The sequence below is a fragment of the Mus caroli genome, unplaced genomic scaffold (genome assembly GCF_978045245.1).
Source record: "Mus caroli unplaced genomic scaffold, Mus_caroli_1 scaffold_6, whole genome shotgun sequence".
NCBI lineage: Eukaryota > Metazoa > Chordata > Mammalia > Rodentia > Muridae > Mus > Mus caroli.
The window spans coordinates 6163259-6183933 of NW_028227261.1; the positions used below are offsets into that span (position 1 = coordinate 6163259).

General features: G+C 50.2%; 1 protein-coding gene across 2 annotated transcripts; it reads right to left on the minus strand.

Moving 5' to 3' along the window:
* Window positions 1-266: 266 nt before the first annotated feature.
* On the minus strand, window positions 267-20376 carry Slc2a7 (solute carrier family 2 member 7). Of its 2 annotated transcripts, none has more exons than XM_021161378.3 (12): window positions 20326-20376; window positions 19779-19877; window positions 16490-16650; window positions 14045-14169; window positions 11631-11783; window positions 10816-10941; window positions 10353-10543; window positions 8706-8816; window positions 5383-5484; window positions 3640-3715; window positions 2142-2269; window positions 267-485 (listed from the first exon to the last, which is right to left on the minus strand). In XM_021161378.3, exons 1-12 carry the CDS (start codon window positions 20374-20376, stop codon window positions 267-269), a joined length of 1542 nt encoding a protein of 513 aa, XP_021017037.1. The 2 variants fall into 2 exon arrangements, with proteins under 2 accessions (XP_021017037.1, XP_021017036.1); XM_021161377.3 differs by having other exon boundaries at window positions 16490-16675; window positions 19768-19877.
* Between the last annotated feature and the right edge of the window lie 299 nt (window positions 20377-20675).

A 20675-nucleotide genomic window follows, 5' to 3' on the forward strand; every position in this document is an offset into this window, starting at 1 on the left:
TACCTCATGTAAGTTTTGGAATTAATATAGAATCAGAGAATCCGCTCCTGTCAATCAGCACTCGTATAAGCCCTCTTCCGCCTACGCCTTCCCTCTCATGTTTAGCCTTGAAACCAACACCCTGCCAAGTAAACCGGGGGCTGTGTTTTCCAAAGTCTTCCAGTTGCTATGGGAGCACCAATGTCTCAGAGCTGTTACCCTCCCTGAAGGTCTGGCCCCCGAGATCCCTTCTCAGAGAAGGAACTATGTATAGGTCCTCAGAGCTGTCAAAAGGCTGTTTCCTTGGTAGGCAGAGAAGGTGTGTGAGGCTTGGCTGTGACTACTTCGTTTTCTTCTGGAAACTCCACTCCATTTCTCTTGGCAAAAGCACAGTTTATTTCTACAAACGTCCTGCCTTTGGTCTCAGGGATTACCACATAGATATAAGCAGCAGTGAGGATACAGACGCCAGCGAAGACGAGAAAGCTGTAGGCTCCGATGGCCACCTAGAGAGGGGACAAGAAGAGGGGAACTTTTCAGACAACACACTTGGTGCCTTTGTGAGTCACAGGGACTTTCTTCATGGCCAAATGTATTCTACCCCTAAAGGTTAAAAAAAAAAAAAAATCGGGACAGGAGAGGGAGGCATCAGGGTCTGCTCCTCTTGTGTGCTGTCACTCAGATCTTCCCAGCCCTGAGCCTCTCTGCAACAAGCCATTTCCACCTCTAAGTGCAATCCCTGTATAAGTGGGGCACGGCACACTCAAGGGTTATCACTTGGGTTCCACGACTTGTGCTTCTAACCCCAGCACTATGGGTGCTGAGGCAGGAGGATTAAGAGTTCCAGGCTGGGGTAGAGTATTGCCTGTTATGCATGTTAGACTCTTGGTTCGATCCCAGGCACTGGGAAATCAGTGCATCAAGGAACCAGGCCAGAGTGAGTCAGCTTGGGCCCCTTTGAACTGGGAGATTTTGGGGGGAGATTGCTGTGTTTAGAGGCAAGTGTTCATGTAGCCCAGGTTGGCCACAAACTCTCTAAGCAGCTAAGGATGGCCCTGAACTTCTGATCTTTCTGTCTCCACCTTCTAAGCACTGGTTTTACAGACCTGTGCCACCATACGCAGTTTATGCTGTGTTGAGGATAGAACTCAAACCTTTGTGGGTGGTGAGCAAACACGCTTACCAACTGAACTACATCCCTAGCCTCTGGGAGGCGCTCTTCATGAAGGAATAACTACTCCCTGCCTTGAGGGGAGGCCAGTGGCCACGAATGGGACATAAACCATGCCAGGAAGTTTGGTAAAGGCAGAGCAGGTCGAGACCTGGAGGCTCGGTGGGCACACACCTGAGGCTTAGGTGACTCTTAGCTCCCTGCCAGACTCCTGACTTGGAACACGTGCCATGCTCCTCACATAAAACAAATTTGTCTGGACACATAGACTCAAAACAGGGTTCTCCATGCTAACGAGGTACCTAGAGTCCTGGAGGGCTTAGCCAATACTTGCCTATTCCCAGACTTTCCTCTCTGTACAAGGTATTTAATCTCAGGCCCACCCTGAGAAGTGGGGTATGGTTTTATACATCCACTTTCCGCCATGACAGTAAACTGTTTAGAGCCATGGACTGTCTCTTTTTATCAAGATCTGTCATGGGGAGCCATGAGGAAGGCTTTTGCCTACAGATCAGCATTCTAATCTCCCGGAGAAGGCTTCTCTGTGCTCCCGGCCACAACCACCACCAAGCCTGCTGCCAAGCTAAGGACAAGCCGGAACTCCACCTCCCGTCCCCCGGCCCCTTTGCTAGATGATGTCCCAGCCTGCGGGCCTTGACTCCATTCTCCCTTCATCTTTGACTCCCAGTGGTGCCTGGATGTCCAAGAGTCTGAGAACCCCATGGCCCCGGGCCTCCTCGTAGGTCCAGGGACCCTCTAGCCAGCTCTGGCTTTCTCACATCTTAGACTGCGCTTCTCCCACCCCCAGCCCCTGCCCACCCCAGTGGTGCCTCAGTGCTACCCTACAGCCAGGCACCTGCCCCTGGCCTCAGCATGGTATAAGCTCAGTCAAACTCCCCGCTTTCCATCTCCCAAGCGGCTGTGAGCAGCTGTGCCCCGTGGCGGAGCAGACTCCCGCCAACAGCCAAGGATGTCATGAAGGGCCACTCACCTGGATGGATGGAAACGTCAAGCCCACAATGAAGTTGGTGAGCCAGTGCACAGCCCCATCCACAGTGAAGGCGGCTGTCCGAGAGGACTGCAGGACAATTTCTGTCCTCACCACCGAGGGGACAGGACCTGGGGGGAAGGAAGGCTCAGAGGGTCCTGAAGGCTAGCTACTAGGACCTGCCATAACCTCACTGCGAACCTCACACCCTTAGAGCACCTCACCTCCCTGTATGGGTCACCTCTGCTGGAATTGGGGACTAAAAAAAAAAAACCTCATCTTTACCCCCAAACTCTGGCAGAGGTTTGGAAAGCCAAGAGTGGCTGCCAGCACTGTTTCTCCCAGGTGGATGCTATGGAAGGTTTGTAGAAACCCAGCATGCGCTTCTTGGGATCCACACAGGGAAATCCTCTCCAGTCTGGCTCTAGATCAGCCTGGTTTTGAAATTCTTGCTGTCTAGAGTCGCTGTGCCCTGTGGACCCCTGGCTTGGACATTGCTGACCCCCCTCACCCCACTACCCAGGGGTGGTGCACAGGGATGGTAATGCCAGCTCTCCACCTCTTTCCCCATTCCAAATCTTTCTCTGCTGTCTCTTTGTTGCTTCCAGAGATGGTTTTGTCTTAAATATCTATAGCTATGTTTCTCCCTGATTGCTACCTCCATGAAAAAAAATTTTTGTTTTAGGGGTCAGTAAGATGGCTCAGTGGGAGCAGGGCGTAGTGGCACACGCCTTTAATCCCAGCACTCAGGAGGCAGAGGCAGGCGGATTTCTGAGTTCGAGGTCAGCCTGGTCTACAAAGTGAGTTCCAGGACAGCCAGAGCTACACAGAGAAACCCTGTCTCGAAAAACCAAAAAAAAAAAAAAAAAAAAAAAAAAAAAAGGCTCAATGGGTAAAGGTGTTTGCTGCAACGCCTGAGGACCTGAGTCAACCCGGAGACCCACACAATGGAAGAAGAGAATCATCTCCCACAAGTTGTCTCCAACTTCCACATATGCACGTAGCATATGCAAGCAGATAGGCATATAAATAAATGAATAAAATGTAAAAAAAAAAACCAAATTAATGTTTTAGACAAGGGCTTCTTTATCTAGGGCTGGTTTTCAATTCACCTAGTAGCCGAGGAGTGTGTAGCTCTGGCTAGCCTGGAACTCATTTTGTATGCATGAATGAAACTGATAATGCATTTTAAAAAGATCCAGTGGGTCCAGAGCTGGGCCGGGTAACACATAATTGTAATCCTAGCACTTGGGGGCTGAGGCAGGGGGATTGTGAGCTTGAAGGCAGCCTAGTAAGGAAGATTTTATAAAGTAAGATTCTGACTCTAATACCACAAACTGCACAAAGATTGTGGAGCCGTGCAGGTCTTAAGCCGAGCTGTTTGAGAGGTAGTGGTGGAGGAAAGACGAAGGGAAGCTCGGCACTCAAGTGTTTATTGAGCACCTTACGTGTGTCAGGCTCTAGAGACTGGTAGAAGCAGAGGAACCGAGCGAGAACTTACTGGGTCCTATGGAATGTCCCACGATGTAGGAGAAGACACAGATGATGCTAAGGTAAGACAACTCAGGGACCGTGCTCTGTTGGAGAAGCAGCCCTGTACGTCAGAGGGCGTGACTTGGGACCTGGGGGTGGGGCTTAAGCCAAGAGCCTCGGGAGCTGAGGCCACTTGTGGGTTCCGCCAGTCTGCTGCAAAAATTCTGAGTCCCACCGAGGCTACAAGGGCTCTGGGCAAGGGGAGGAGGCAGGTAGGGATAAGGATGGAGGCAGAGGCTCTCGATCACCAAGGCTGCCGCAACCGCACCGTGGTGGAGTTGGACACAGACCTGCTTATCACTCAGGTTTGGTTCAGGTTGCTTTGCATTCCCAGCTATGACTGTGTTTTATTTTCACGTCACCCTCGTTGAGTGTGGATAATATTGTTTATAATCCCACAAATGTGGATCAGAGCCCACAGATTCCTGAACACAGAGCAGGAGGACCTCAGCCCCACGGGGACAGAAAAACAATTTGTCACACGCTTGAGGTGACTTGGTGGGGATTTCAACTTATTTGACAATTGTCGGCAGAGAGTCCTTTCTAGGTGGGTGGTTTGAATATGCTTGACCCATGGGAAGTGGCATATTAAGAGGTATGATCTTGTTGGAGGAAGTATGTCACCATGTAGGCGGGCTTTGGGAACTCTTAGGCTCAAGCCCCACCCAGTGCAGAAAAGACCCTCCTCCTAGCTGCCTGCAGAAGACAGTCTCCTCCTGGCTGCCTTTGGATCAAGATGTAGAACTCTCAGCTCCTTCTCCAGCATCATGTCTATCTGCAGGCTGCCATACTTCCTGCCATGATGAGAAAGGACTGATCCTTAGAAACTGTAAGCCAGCCCCAATTAAATGTTAGCCTTTAGAAGAGTTGTTTGGGTCATGGTGTCTCTTCACAGCGGTAAAACCCTAACTAAGACAGTGCCCTAGGAGTAAGGGGACCCCAAACCACCTACTAACACTTGAAGTTCTGCTCCTAAAGGCCAACTGAATGGCAGATACAAAACCAGGTTAATGGAGTTAACCGAACTGAATGGCAGGGTCCAAGCTAAGTGGCCAGCTAGCTGATGGTGATCAGGACGGATGCTGCAAAGGAGCCACTGTTGGCAGGGTGGGGAGCCATGGAGAGCCACCAGGGCTTCTGACAGAGGGACATGATCTCTTTCTCTCTCCCTTCTCATATCCCCTCCTGGTTTACATAATGAGTTCCTGGCCAGCCAGGGCTACATGGTCCCCAAGTATTTTATAACACCTATTGTAACCCTTTCTTTACCAGGTTCAGCCAGGTCTGGATTTGGATCTGGCTGAGCAACACTGGGACTTCGCTCTCTCAACATCTGGCAGGATTCCAAGAAGGGATCTGGGCCCAGCTGTCCCCATTACAGGGACAAGACTGTGTTTGTAAATCAGAGTCCACGGGCTAGAGAGACAGTTTGGCACTTAAAAGCATTTGCTGTTCTTATAGAGGACCGGAGTTCAGTTCCCAGCGTCTACATCAAGTGGATTACAGCTGCCTGCAAGTCCACTCAGGGTCACACTGAGTTTCATGCCTGCCTGGGTGCAGGGGAGCCAGATCACTCACAAGCTTCACATTGGGAATGGGTTGTCCATGAATGGATGGAAGCCGTGGAGAAGACTGAGACCCATCCAGGAAACTGAGACCTCGAATCCCTTATGCCAGCCTCCCACCCACAGGGCAGGACATGAGCACAAACCTGGAGGAGGAGTGCCACGGTCAGTACCAGGCAGGCAGAGCAGCAGATGGCATAGCCAGACAGCAGGAGAATCCGCCGCCCCAGACGCTCTATGATAATGGCCTGCAGGGAGTGGGGATGGTGAATGTTGCTGAGTCTCTTTGGTACTAAGGATTGACCTTGAAACCCCACCCTCTCCTCTACAGTTTTTGTCATTTACAGAACCTTGGGTATCTACTCCCTGTAGATAAATACATAAAATTCTTTTATGTATGTGTGCGTGCCTGCTTAACGTACAATGTGTATGCAGTACCCACGGAGGACAGTAGAGGGAGCTGAATATCCCGTAACTAGAGCTACAGTGGGTTACGAGCTTCCCAGTCTGGGCGCTGGCACCCAAACTCAGGTCCTGCACAAGAGCAGTGAGCACTCTTAACTGCTGAGCTATCTCTCTGCCCTGAGAAACATATTTTCTAGTCTCTAGCATCTTCTGGCCTTTCTACCTTGGAAGGACTGGTCCTCTTGCAGGTAACTAGAGCCCAGAAGAGGGCGCTACACTCTATTGTCAGAGTGGATCTCTCATCTTCAAGGAGAGCAAAGAAGAAAGGATTCTGTGCCGGGTGTGGTGGCGCACGCCTTTAAGCACTCGGGAGGCAGAGGCAGGCGGATTTCTGAGTTCGAGGCCAGCCTGGTCTACAAAGTGAGTTCCAGGACAGCCAGGGCTATACAGTGAAACCCTGTCTCGAAAAAAACCAAAAAAAAAAAAAAAAAAAAAAAAAAAAAAGAAGAAGAAGAAGAAAGGATTCTACCACCAATGTATGTGTAAGCTGGTGGATCCTTTGTCCCTCCCCTCTCGCCTTCTGGGTAAGCTCCACCCACCCTCCTAATCACAGAGTACTGTTGCCAGCCCTTCCTCCACCCCCACCCCCCTTGGAGAAATCCCAGATGGAAAAATTGCTCTGTCTGTCCCTGTAGACACAATCTGAGATGGCCACAGTGCTCCAGTCTGGCTTTCTCTAGATGGCAGTGACCATCTTTTTGTGCTGGCTAATTTAAGTCAACCCGATACAAGCTGGAGTCCTGTCAGACAAGAAATTGAGAAACAAGAAATTGAGAACATTGAGAAAATGCCTCCATAAGACCAGTCTAGGGTAAGCCGGGCGTGGTGGCGCACGCCTTTAATCCCAGCACTCGGGAGGCAGAGGCAGGCGGATTTCTGAGTTCGAGGCCAGCCTGGTCTACAAAGTGAGTGCCAGGACAGCCAGGGCTACACAGAGAAACCCTGTCTCGAAAAACCAAAAAAAAAAAAAAAAAAAAAAAAAAAAAAAAAAAAGACCAGTCTAGGGTAAGCCTAGAGGGCACTTTCTTAATGAATGATTGATATGGGAGATCCCAGATGCCAGAAGCAAGCCAGGAAGCAGCCCCTGCCCACGGCCTCTGCATCAGCTCCTGCCCCCAGGTTCCTGCCCTGTTTGAGTTCCTGTCCCTCCCCCCCCTCCCTCCCTCCCTCCCTCCCTCCCTCCCTCCCTCTCTTCCTTCCTTCCTTCCTTCCTTCCTTCCTTCCTTCCTTCCTTCCTTCCTTCCTCAAGAAAAGAAGTGATGAACAGTGATGTGGAAGCCTGAGCCAGGTAACCCTTTCCTCCCCAAGATGCTTTGGTCATGGTGTCTCATCACAGCCATGTCATCCCTGATGGGAACGGCCACCTGCAGGTCCTGGAATTAACAGGTGTTTGTACGGGGTCCTGGCTGAGCGGGCTGGCTGAGGAGGATAGAGTAGGAACCGAAATGATTCTAGGGAGGCATAATGATATCACAAAAAGAGTATGCTGGTGTCTTAGGTTAACTTTTGCTGCGATGAAACACCATGACCGAAAGCAAAGCAGGGAGGAAGGAAGGGTTGTTATTCACTCGGAGTTCCATTCAACAGCTCATCAACAGCAGTGAAGGCAGGAACTCAGGCAGGGCAGGAACCTGGAGGCTGATGCAGAGGCCCCTCTGTAACACAGCATCTGTGTGCCTACCTGGGGAAACACTTTCAACTCACTTAAGCTGGTCTCTTTTTAACCACATGATTCTTCAGCCCCCTTTGACCAGAACCACACAGATTCCCAACTCAAAATAGCAAATGGCCCTGGTAATATCTTTAAGTGACTCTCTCTCTCTGGAACTTCACAAGCCAGACCTCCACCATTTGCACTGTTTTTTAGGTGTTTGTTTGTTTTTGAGACAGAGTTTCTCTGTGTAGCCTCAAACTCAGAGATCTTCCTGCCCCTGCCTCTCGAGTGGTGGGATTAAAGGCATGCACACCATCGCCTGATTCAGCATTCTCACCTTCCAAACTCCCCAATGCAGCTGACAAAGCTTTGAACTCAATGGCCTTTCCAGCCCAAAGTCCCAAAGTCCTTCCACAATCCTCCCAAAAAGAACATTTGTGTCAGGTCTGTCCCAGCAACACCTCACGATCCTGGAATTAAATTTATTCTTTTAGCCAGCGTTCTTTAGAGAAACAGAATCTACAGGTCCGGCTAGTCCAACCATGGCTGTCTGCCAACAGAAGGTCCAAGAATCCAGTGGTTTGTTCAGTCCACGAGACTGGATGTCTCAGGTGGTCTTCAGTATACATTGAATTCTGAAGTAGTCTCTAATGGCAGTGAGGAAATAGACTTGCCAGTGAGAGCGAGAACGAACGGCAGGGAAGAGTAAAGCTTCCTTATTCCACGTGCTTTATATAGGCTGCCACAGAAGCTGTGGCCCAAGCTGGAGATGGCGCTTCCAACCTCAGATGATCTGGACTAAAGCTGGCTTTTCCTTGCGGGCCAGTGCTGGTGCACGCCTTTAATCCTAGTACTTGGGAGGCAGAGGCAGGAGGATCTCTTTGAGTTCAAAGCCAAAAAAGAAAAAAAAATCCCCTATGTGTGTGCCCAGCCGCTTGGGTTTTAGCTAACTCCAGATGTGGTCAAATTGCCAATGAAGAATGACATCACAGCTGGGTTTGCAGCGCTTGCTTGTTCTTGACTCTCACGTTGCCCAGGCTGGTCTGGAATTCACCATGTTATCAAGGGTAACCTTGAACTTCCGATCCTCCTGCCTTCACCTCCCAAGTGCTAAGATTATAAGTGTGAGCCATGTGCAGTACGCTACTGGGGACCGAACCCAGGAACTTGTGCATGCTAGGCAAGCGCTCTACCAACTGAACTATGCCCCAAACCTTGACCAAGGTTACTACTGTGTTTCCCAGACTAGGGTCACCCACACTCTCTGGCCTGAGGAGCTTCTGTCTTCCAGTCAGGGGACTGTTTGGGGTACCCTGCCATGAGAGACCACCCCCACCCCTGGTAACTCACCGAGATGAGAGTCATCACCAAGTTGATGACACCAGAGCCCAGGGTCACGTACTGTGACTGGGTGGGGTCCACACCAGCTGAGGTGTAGATGACATCTGCATAGTAGTTGACCTGTAGTGTAAGCAGGGATGTGAGCAGAGCCCGAGACCTGTCACTGGATTCCCTTTCTCAATGTGAGCAGTGGACAGTTTTGGGAGCCTGGGTTGGGGACCCTGGATAGGATGGAGCTAGCAGGGAGGGGTGATCTGGTAGATCTGACTCCATCCTGGTATCCCTGAGTCTTGGCTTCTATGCTTATAAAATGGGAGCCAGGCCACAGTGCCACTAGGTAGTTTTCCCTGCATGACTTTACGACTCTGTGCACACAGGCTCTTGATTGTTTGGGGCCAGCTCTGGTCCAGTCCCAGGATAGTCACAGAAAGCCTCATAAGTTGGTCTCCAATGGGTGGCTCCCAAGATCACTTTGCTAAACAAGTCAACTCTTGAAGACAAATGTCACCTCTTCCTGTTTCTTCTCCTAGACATCAACAGGGTCGCCTGTCGTCTCTCTGGCTCCAGAACGGACATTTGAGAACGGGCACACACAGGTAGAATGAAATAACCAAGCCGGGCGTGGTGGCGCACGCCTTTAATCCCAGCACTCGGGAGGCAGAGGCAGGTGGATTTCTGAGTTTGAGGCCAGCCTGGTCTACAAAGTGAGTTCCAGGACAGCCAGGGCTACACAGAGAAACCCTGTCTCAAAAAACCAAAAAAAAAAAAAAAAAAGAAATAACCACCAGAGAACATGACATGTTTCCACAGCAAATGAGTCTACCAGGGCCTCCTGACCTAGGATGGGTCATGCAATGGCCCTTCTGTGAGACCAGAGGTCAGGCACTTTTCTTATGGAGAGGGTTAAAAACACACACACACACACACAGGCAGGAGATTTCCTTTGGGGGACTAAAAAGCAAAGAAAAACAGGCATATAGCCAGAGAAGATAAAAAGGGCAGGGAGAGGTGGTGCCCATGGAGTCCAGGATAGCTATAGATGGTTGTGAGAGATCACTGAGTGCTGCTGGGAAAGGAACCTGGATCCCAGGTAGGAGTCACGGTGGTCTTAACTGATGAGCTATGTCCATCCACCCATCCATCTATCCATCTATCTATCCATCTATCCATCCATCCATCTATCCATCTATCCGTCCATCTATTGTTTTCTCCCCCGCCCCCACCTATGAGCTACCTACATTTATCTATTTATTCATCCTTCTTATTTTTATTGCATGTATTTATTCTCTGTGACATTCTACAGCACTTGAGTGTTAGTCTGAAGAGTTAGATTTCTCATTCCTGGTGTGGGCCCTAGGGATCAAACCCAGGTTGTCAGGCTTGGGGCAAGCACATCTTAATACTAAACCATCCTGCAAACCAAGGTCTTGTTTGTTGCAGAGGAAACACCCAGAGTGATAAAAGAGCACTCCCAGAACTCTCCTCCCTGCCCCAGCCTTGCGGCTTGGCTTGTCCTTCCTGGAGACCAGACTGAGCTTTACAGGAGTCAAAATGCAAAATGCTTATCCTGAGCCTTCTATGAATTCATAAAAAAAAAAAAAAAAAAAAAAAAAACCCCAGGGGACCAAAAATCTGGGGCAAGGTGGCACCACACACCGCGTTGATCCCGGACAGCTGCTGGCCGGCCATGAGCACAACGATAGAGATCAGCTGCCAGCGCAGGGGCCGAAAGGTGAAGAGGTTGAGTACCGACAGGCGACCCTCGGCTTGCTCGGTGCGCTCCTCTGTGCGCATTTCTTCCATCTCGGCCTCCACATTGTAGTTTTGACCTCGCAGCCTCCTTAGAGCTGCAGAGCAGAGAAGCGGTACACCACACTCACCTTCTGCCCTATTGCACCTCAGCCAGGACCTTCTCCAAAGCCCAGGCCTCACACGCCCTCGCACCACCCCCCACCCCGCCCCCACCCCTGTCACCACTGCTCACCCTGCACAAGCTCTCTGCTCTCAATCCCTACCCACTGTGACCCTGACCCGGATCACAGTGTCACCAGATGGTACCTGTCCATTCCATGCCCCTTTGTGCACTGAGAGCCTGGGTGAGCAGCCCGAGTCTCAGTACCTTGTCTTGCTGTCTCCTCGTCTCCTTTCTCAATCAGAGTGTAGCGGGGGCTCTCAGGGAAGAAGGGCAGAGAGAGGAGCTGAATCACTGCAGGGACCCCTGTGAGAGCCAAGAGGATTGGCCAGCCTGGATGGAACACAAATGGCGGCCTGAGACTCGAATCTACTGCAGGGAACCTGCAGGGGCACAGGGGCTCCTCCTCCAGCTCCCCCTCACCACACCCAACCAGGTGATAAGCGAGGGTGGTGGCCACCTGGTCCTTGCCAAGATGTCGCTGCCCACAAAGAACATCCGTATTAAAAATAGAGGAAAGGGGCTGGTGAGATGGCTCAGTGGGTAAGAGCACCCGACTGCTCTTCCGAAGGTCCAGAGTTCAAATCCCAGCAACCACATGGTGGCTCACAACCATCCGCAACGAGATCTGGCGCCCTCACCTGGAGTGTCTGAAGACAGCTACAGTGTACTTACATATAATAAATAAATAAATCTTTAAAAAAAAATAGAGGAAAGAACCTCAGCTGACTCGCAAATACCTACCTAAAAAGCTGTGCTCGTGCATGCCCGTGACCCCAGCATCCGGGTGGACGGGTTGGGGAGGGTCGGGAAGCAGATCCAAGGAGCACATTGGCTGGCCAGCCTAGCCTAGCTTATTTCCGGGTCTTCTGCTCCCATTTCCAGGAGTTAGCAACCCTGCCCTAGGCAAGGTCCTCTATATCCACAAGCTGACCTAAAGGTCGCCAAAACACTTTCCTGTTTGGACGATGGCTAACTTTGGGCTCAGTCTCCACGCCTCACCCCCACACGTTGCTGGTTACCTGTGGCATTGCCTAGGATGGCCTGCAGGCTGAAGATCTGAGCCGAGAGGACTCCGATGATGACGAATACCTCCGTCATTGTCCCTAATGCACCCCTAAGGTTCTGGGGAGCCAGTTCTCCCAGGTACATGGGAAGAGCGCTGTAGGCGATGCCTGGATGGGAGGAGACAGGAATCAGCACCACAAAGAACAGTCCCCAGCCTCTCAGAAGCCAGTGCCTACGGTTGTTTCCACCCCGGCGCTCCTTATTTAATTTAAACCTGGAACCGCGGCTTCCCCCAACCGGCCCGTTCAGCTGGAGAAATTCCTTTCCCCAAAGTCTGGCATTTAGACAAAAACTAGTTTTCCCTCGGGGACTGGAGAAACTAGTCCCTACCTGGAAAAGGAGTCATTCCTATCTCGGGCTCTTCCATTAGTACATGCTTGTAGTGTCTATTAGCACATCAAGTTCTACGCTGGCCTCTAAGCTCCATCAATTCTTACTTACAAGGACCTGTTACTTCAAAGGCTTCCATCCCAGCACACAGGTTCCCTCCTTCCGGGTCAACTGTTCCCTTAAAACCCTAGAAATATCTCACCACCACCACCACCACCACCACCACCACCACCACATGCCACCATATGTCACCCGCAGCTTCTCTCTGCTTTCTAGAGACACAGTGGCTTAAAATAAACTTCTCCCTTTTCATCCATGAAACAGCTGTTTTGGTTTCTTTACTGTGGCCATTTCATTAAAAAAAAAAAAAAAAGATACTATTTCCTTCCTGGTTTCTGGTCTAGATTACTGTTAGAGGGGAAGAATCTAGGTTGTGTAGTTATTCTTTATATGGACTTAAATATCTGTCTTATTTTGGTTCCTTTTCTTTTTTTTTTTATTTATTTATTAATATTCAGATGCACCAGAAGAGGGCATCCAATCTCATTACGGATGGTTGTGAGCCACCATGTGGTTGCTGGGATTTGAACTCAGGACCTTCGGAAGAGCAGTCGGTGCTCTTAACCACTGAGCCATCTCTCCAGCCCCCTTCTTTTCTTTTCTTTTCTTTTCTTTTCTTTTCTTTTCTTTTCTTTTCTTTTCTTTTCTTTTCTTTTCTTTTCTTTCTCTCTCTCTCTCTCTCTCTCTCTCTCTCTCTCTCTCTCTCTCTCTCTCTCTCCTCCTCCTCCTCCTCCTCCTCCTCCTCCTCCTCCTCCTCCTTGGTTCTGTATTCTCAATTTAAACTGATCGCTATCTGAGGTAGTCTGCATGCACACGCTCCCATGAATTCAGGAAGTGCCATTGTTGGAGGTGTGGCCTTGTTGGAGGAAGTGTGTCATAGGGGTGTGTGTGGGAGGGTGGGCTTTGAGGTGTTGGAAGCTCAAGCCAGGCCTAGTAGCTCACTGTCTCTTCCTGCTGCCTGTGGATCTGGATATAGAACTCTCAGCTACCGCTCCAGAACTGTGTCTGCCTGCATGTCACCATGCTTCCCACCATGACGGTAATGGACTGAACTCCTGCACTGTGACCCAGTCCCAACGAAATGTTCCCTTTATAAGAGCTGTTGCGTTCATGGTGTCTTTTCATGACAATAGAAGCCATAACTAAGACCCCGTCCTTGGAAGATACATGTAGAGCTGGTTTGGTTATGTGTTCTTCACAGTAAGGGAAGTCTCCCCCTCCCCCATCTCTCCTCTCCTCTCTCTTCCTTCCTTTCTTCTGAGGCAAAGTCTCAGGATTGTTAGGTCTAGGACAAATAGCCAGGGTGCCTATTTAACATATCAAAGCAGACCTTGACCCTCTGGTTCTCCCAGCATACCTCTGTCCCTATCTGTTACAGAGTCCTCCTGGATGGCGTACACTCCCTCCTCTCCTAAACTTCTCCAGCCTAGGACTGAGCTAGCCCTTCCCCGGGCTCTTACCTACATAATCCAGACATTTTCATGTTCCTGGTCTCTGGTCTCTCTCCTGTCCCCTCTCTCTTCTTGTCACATGGCCCATCTCAGGGCCATGGTCACTCTGGACCCTTCCAGATGCCTCTGGCTACACTGTCCCTCCTATTTCCAATGAACTTTCTCCTGCACAGACCTAGGCGCAGTCATGTCCTCCTATTTATTTATTTATAGCCCTGGCAGGCCCGGATTTCACTATATAGACTGACTTAGACTTGGATCTACAGCAATTAACTTGCCTCTGCCTTCCGAATGATGGGACTCTGGGCAAGGTGGAAGACTTTATTACATAACGGGAACGAGCTAGAAAACACGGGACCTCCTAAGGCCTAGGTCTGGAAACTGGAGGACATCTAGGGAGGAAAAAGCAAATAGCCAGACCCCCTGTGTCCAGTGTTGGCTCCTGGTGCTGGGCAGCCCTGACTCAGAGCTGTCCCCTGAGCAGTGCACATCAGAACACCCGGGTCTTCAGTGGCTGCCCTAGGTACCTGCGCAGATTCCCACCAGCACTCGAGACAGGATGATCAGCTCAAAAGCCCGGGCCACTTTGCTGACTCCCATCAGGACGGCAGAGGTTATAGCGAAGACATTGTTGATCAACAGTGTTCCCTTTCTGTAAGACAGCAGGGCCCAGAGGGCAGGGGAGCCCAGTAGATGCTGTGACACCTCAAACCTAGTATCCCAGGCTGTTCCCTACAGAGGGGCTAGACCATGCCTGAGAAGGACTGGAAGATGGGATGTCCTGGAATGTCCCCCCCATTCACTTATGTGCTGCATTCCCTGCCTCTCAGTGTGAGGAGGAATGATTAGGTCCCATGATGGACTATAACGTAAGACGTAACACTGTCTCCATGTATATATATACAAAAAAAGGTCCAAGTTGATCAAGAATGGGAAAAGCTGTAAGGAAATTGGAAGGAAGCTGTGGGGCTAACGGGAGTGTGGGAGGGGAGGTGTGTTTCAAACACTGCAGCCGTTCCACAAGTGACTGATGGGCAGTCAAGCCCCATGGTGGGGTCTACACCAGACCTGATGTTGGTCAGGGATGCTGACCAGATCCCCGTGACAGACAGGGCACTGAATGGGGCTATGACTCCTATGACTCACAAGGCTGAAACCTAATGGTGGGGTGGGGGGCGGGCAGGGCAGCACTGAGCTTGTTTGGATTTTTTGAAATAGTGTCTCATTGTATTCCAGGCTCTGGGACTTGCTCTGTAGCCAAGCCTCCTGCCTCTATCCCCAGAGTGTTTGGTTATAGTTGTGTTCCACCACACTCAGCTCAGTCTAGGGGCTGCTAATTGCTCCTCATCTTCATACTGCAGGTGCCAGTTGCAAAGGACCCAGCCTCTGACTGTTATAGGTAAAGCAGGGCTGATAGGGTCCTCATAAAAAAGTCCTCTGCCGGTTGACACCCCAGGATGTGCCAAGATCCACAGACCCAGGAGGGTAAATAGCACATAGCAATCCTATACTCCTGATACCTTCTTCCTCTCTCTGATCCCCAAGAGGCCTGCTGGCCTCAGAGAGGCTCAGGCTGGTGGGTCCCCACTGGGCAGGCTGCCTCTACCCCATCCATAGTCTTCATTTGCAATATGAGAGTATGGAAAGATTGTCTTTGAGAGGCTGAGTGAGATGGTGCTCACCTTTAATCCTAGCACTTGGGAGGCAGAGGCAGATGGATCTTGGTGAGTGACAGGTCTCATCTACACAGTGAGACAATATCTCAAAATCAATCAATCAATCAATCAATCAATCAATCAATCAATCAATGGTCTACAGAAGAAGGATGTAAAGCCTGGGTTTTTATAACAGTCTAATCAATGTTTTCAAGTGATATGTAGCCTGACCTACAGCAAAATTAGAATCTATCGGGGACTGGAGATATGGCCCAGGGGTTAAGAGCACTGACTGCTCTTCCGAAGGTCCTGAGTTCAAATCCCAGCAACTACATGGTGGCTCACAACCATCTGTAATGAGATCTTCTGGTGTGTCTGAAGACAGCTACGGTGTACTTACATATACTAATAAATAAATCTTTGGAGTGAGGGGGGGGGGGCGCGGAGCAAGTGGGGCCGGAGTGAGCAGAGGTCCTGAGTTCCCAGCAACTACATGATGCTCACAACCATCTATACAACTACAATGTACTCTTATACACAAATTAAATAAATAAATCTTTTTAAAAAATTAGAATCTATTAAATTCTCTCTTCACTCAAGTGCACAAGAGAGGGCAGGTTCATTGCTAGCTAAGTATTTACAAGGCGTGGCTTCTGGGCTCAGCTCTCGTAAGTAAACAGTTTCCAACTGATAATATTTTCTTTAATGCATGACAAGGAGCCTGACTGCTGTGGTCCCAAGGGGTTCTCCACTCCCTATCCTTACACAGCCTAACTCGGCCTGACAGCTTCGATTGAGAGCAAGCTTGCCCATGCAGAATGCAGCTGTGCCCCACCCTGTGACTTTAGCTCAGCCTTCTCTTGCCTGGGGACCTTGAACTGCACAAAACTCCTTATCTTCAGCCATGCCTTTGCAGTGTGGGCCTCTGAGTAGCCAAGCAAAGTGCACGACAGAGCTGGGCTTCACCTCCAATGTAGATACGAGACCAAGGCACGTGTGGTGACTCAGCCCAGTTCCCAGCCTCGGGACAGCATGCTGCTGAGCCCGTGTGTGGGGTGCTGCTGGAACCTGAAGACACCTGACCCCAGAACGAACCCTCAAGAGGCATTTCTGAATACCTGCCGCAGCGCTTACAAGGCACTGAGCTGAGAAGCTGTTCTGTTGGGGACAGAGATTCCAAAGGGTCTGTGGCAACACAGAAGCTTGCTTCTAGGTCTGATTTTCGGGATGGTCTCAGATACCCACCGGCAACCCAATCATCAAGAGAACCCATGGCTAAGATGAATCTCAAGTTTGGGAATGCCGCCTTCCATTTACCTGCCCCACTTATTGACCATCAGGCCAACCACCAAGGACCCCAGCAACCCTCCCAGAGGGAACATGGAGACCGTGCAAGACCACAGGAGCAGCAGCGTATTCTCATCCATGAATGTTCCGTGTCGCTCAAAGTGCGTGTCATTGTAAAATGACTTCAGGACCTGAAAGACAGGACCCCATCTGTTGCTCAGGGTACTGTGAAACTCCCAGAAAAGGTGATGTAAATTCTCAGCTGTCCCTTGTCATCTGTCTCACAGAGATGACACATTCCTGCCAGTACACACAGGACATAATTGAACCTAGGGGTTTTCTGTTGGTACCTGGGGAGCAAAATAATATTCTGAGGAGAAGAGATGGAAAACCAGCCAGAGGGAAAGTTGTTAAAAATTCACTTCTGGGGCTGGTGAGATGGCTCAGTGGGTAAGAGCACCCGGCTGCTCTTCCAAAGGTCAGGAGTTCAAATCCCAGCAACCACATGGTGGCTCACAACCATCCGTAACAAGATCTGACTCCCTCTTCTGGAGTGTCTGAAGACAGCTACAGTGTACTTACATATAATAAATAAATCTTTAAAAAAAAAAATTCACTTCTGTAGCCTTATTCTGCCAGAGGAGATGTAGGAAAGATTCACACTAACTGGGGGATGCTGGGACCAGGGTCAACCTTCATAGACTTGTTTTCTTTTCTTTTTTTTTTTTTTTTTTTTTTTGGTTTTTCGAGACAGGGTTTCTCTGTGTAGCCTTGGCTGTCCTGGAACTCACTTTGTAGACCAGGCTGGCCTCGAACTCAGAAATCCGCCTGCCTCTGCCTCCCGAGTGCTGGGATTAAAGGCGTGCGCCACCACGCCCGGCTAAAATGTGTAGCCCAGGCTGGCCTCGAACTCGTGATCCTCCTGCCTCTGCCTCCTTCAGCAAATCCTACCGGCGTGCGCCACCACTACCGGCTTGTTTTCTCACCAGTTATAGAAAGACACCTCGGGAGGGAAAGGTCTCACTTCAGCTTAGAAGTCTCAGGTCACACCCCATCACTGAGAAAAGTCAGGGCAAGAACTCAGCAGGGACCTGGAGGCGGGAGCTGATGCAGAGGCCTTGGATGGAGGGGTGCTGCTCACTGGCTTGCTCCTCAGGGCTTGCTCAGCCTCCTTTCCTATACAACTCAGCACCACCTGCCCCAGATGGTACCACCCACAGTGAGCAGGGTTCTCTCATAACAAACCAAGAAAATGCATCATGGTCCTATCCATAGGCCAGTCTGGGAGTATTTTCTCAATTTAGGCTCCTCCTCCAAAACAACTCTAGCTTGTGTCAAGTCGATATAAAACCAGCTAGCGCGTTAATTATAATAGTGATAGCACATCGCCAGTGTCATATTTAGGAAAGACAACCCAGGGCTGTCCATTCAGTTCAGATGGCCGAGCACTTGCTCTATATGCACGCAGGCCTGGGTTCCATCCCCAGCCCTGAATAAGATTTGTAGATGTACACCTGTAACCTCAGCACTAGGGGGGCGGTAGAGGCAGGGGAGGGATCAGAAATTCAAGGTGAGCTACAGCTATATATAAAATTTGAGGCCAGGCACAGCTACATGAGACTCTGCCTTTCAAAAGTGAGATGGGGAGGGGAGGCTGGAGAGACGACTCAGCAGTGAAGGCCACTTAATGTTCCTGCAGAGGACTAGAGTTTGGTTCCAGCATCCATGGCAGATGGCTCACCATCACCATCTTCAGAGGCTCTTCTTGTCACTATTGAGACAGAGAGAGAGAGAGAGAGAGAGAGAGAGAGAGAGAGAGAGAGAGAGGGAGAGAGAGAAAGAGAGAGAGAGAGAGAGAGAGAGAGAGAGAGAGAGAGAGAGAGGGAGAGAGAGAGAGAGGGAGAGAGGGAGAGAGGGAGAGAGGGAGAGAGGGAGAGAGGGAGAGAGGGAGAGAGGGAGAGAGGGAGAGAGGGAGAGAGGGAGAGAGGGAGAGAGGGAGAGAGGGAGAGAGGGAGAGAGGGAGAGAGGGAATGAATTCCCAAACTGGGGGAATAGCTCAGTGGTGGAGCCCTTGCCTTGGGTTTAATTCATTTTTTAAAAGATTTATTTATTTATTTTATGCATATGAGTACACCACCATTGCTCTCTTTGGACACACCAGAAGAGGGCACCAAACCCCATTCCAGATGGTTATGAGCCACCATGTGGTTGCTGGGAACTGAACTCAGGACCTCTGGAAGAGCAGTCAGTGCTCTTAACTGCTGAGCCATCTCTCTAGCCCGGATTTAATTCTTGGCACCACAAAATCCCAACACTGGAGAGACTGAGGCAGGAGGATGGTTTAGGGCCAGCTCACTAGCTTGATGTACATAATGTCTCAAAGTAAACCTAGGACTGGGACCAGTAAGACGGCTCAGTAGGTGAAGGTGCACACTGCCAAGGCTGATGTGACCTGAGTCAGATCTCCAAGGTAGAAGCAGAAGAAAACTCCCGTGCCCTGTTTTCTGACCTTTACACAAACACTCACTGTGGCAAGTACACACCCCACACATATGCAGACACACTCAAGACACCCTGAATAGCTATGAATAAATAAATGCAAAAATACAAGTATATTTTTTCTTCTTTGTCTTTGGAGGCAGGGTCTCTCTATGTGGTCCTGGCTGTTTTGGAGCTTGCTATGTAGAGCAGGTTGGCCTTGAACTCACAAGAGATCCTCCTGCCTCTGCCTCCCCAGTGCTGAGATTAAACATATGTACCATCATGCCTGGCGCCATGAATTTTTTTTTTTAAATCACCTAGGCTGGGGATGTTGTTCTGTGGTAGAACACTTTTCTGGCATGCATGAGACCGTGGGTTTGATTCTCGCTATTGCAAAATATACCACCACCAAAACCTTCATAAGATCAAAGACGCTCCATTAGTGATAAGGAGTAACGAATATATGTATAAATAATATACACATATGCCCGGGCTTCTGCCGCACAACACCTGTCTCCCCTTGAACTTGCTCCAGCCAGCCTTTATCTCTGTTGCTTCTCCTTGACCAAACACAATCTCTAAAAGTTAACAGTTCATTCTTGATGTGTCTGTCACCCACAAATGGCCTTCCCAAGTGAGCAAGGCAGGGTGCCCTGGCAGAGAATCCAGGTCCCCCCACACTGATACCCCTAGAAAAGATGACATTGCTAGAGAAAATGGCTCTAGATGCCCCTAGTCCTCAGGGGTAGGTATCTAGGGGACTCCTGGAAGAAAGTGGAAGCTTCCTGAAGCCGGACAGCAGCTGACTTCTACCCACTGAGACCCACCTCGTGCCCACCTTGTGAGGTGTGTTGATCACGGCGATGTTGTAGCCATACTGGAAGACTGAGCCAAAGGCCGCACTTAGGGTAGTCAGGACTAGTGTGGGCTGCAGGCGCTGAACCAGAGAGTTGCAAGGTCAAAGACTCTGTAGGGTTGGCTCCTGTCACTTCTAGGATTGGGGTGGGGTGAGGGTGGCCAGGCCTCCACTTCCTCATTAGGTGGAAAGGGAGGTCTGGCTGGGAGCAGGCTATAATCCTGGAAGGAGGAGGAGGGGGCTGTCTGGGAAGGTGACCCAAGCAGGTGTTATCCTGTTTCTAGGGACACGTTTTTCCTGCCTTTGACCTTGAAGGTGTAGGGTTATGAAGAGGTTGTATCTGGCGTCCCCAAGCTTCATGGGAGCATGCTTAAGTCTGAGCCAAGGGGCTTGGGTGTGGCATTCCCTCTGTGACCATCTGGGTAGGTGCTCTCCCAAACCCTCCTTGATAGATTGATTCCAGGGCCCTCATCTGCGTACATAGGTTTCCAGCTTGGTGGCAGAGGCAGTTTCCAGAATTGGTACTTACCGCTTCCGTGTATGGCAAGGGCAGAGGTGTCCCTATCTCTTTGTTCTCCATCCTTATTCAGGTAGGCGCACAGGTGTGCTGTGCCTCTCCGATGCTACGGGGCCCTGCTCTGCCGGCTGCCCTGCTGGGTCTACTGTTTCCCTGAGGTTGGCCTCCCATATGATCCTTTTGCCCTCTGGACCTTGATGGCTTTCTGCACGAGACCATTCTTCTCTGCAGCTGATAAGATATGTGTTGTTGCTTTGCCAGTGGCATCCATGCGAGGGGTGGGTACCTCTTTGTTCTCCTACAACTTCCATCCAGCAGCCTCCCTGGAGGGGAAAGGGCACTGGTTGGTCCCCTGAAATGAG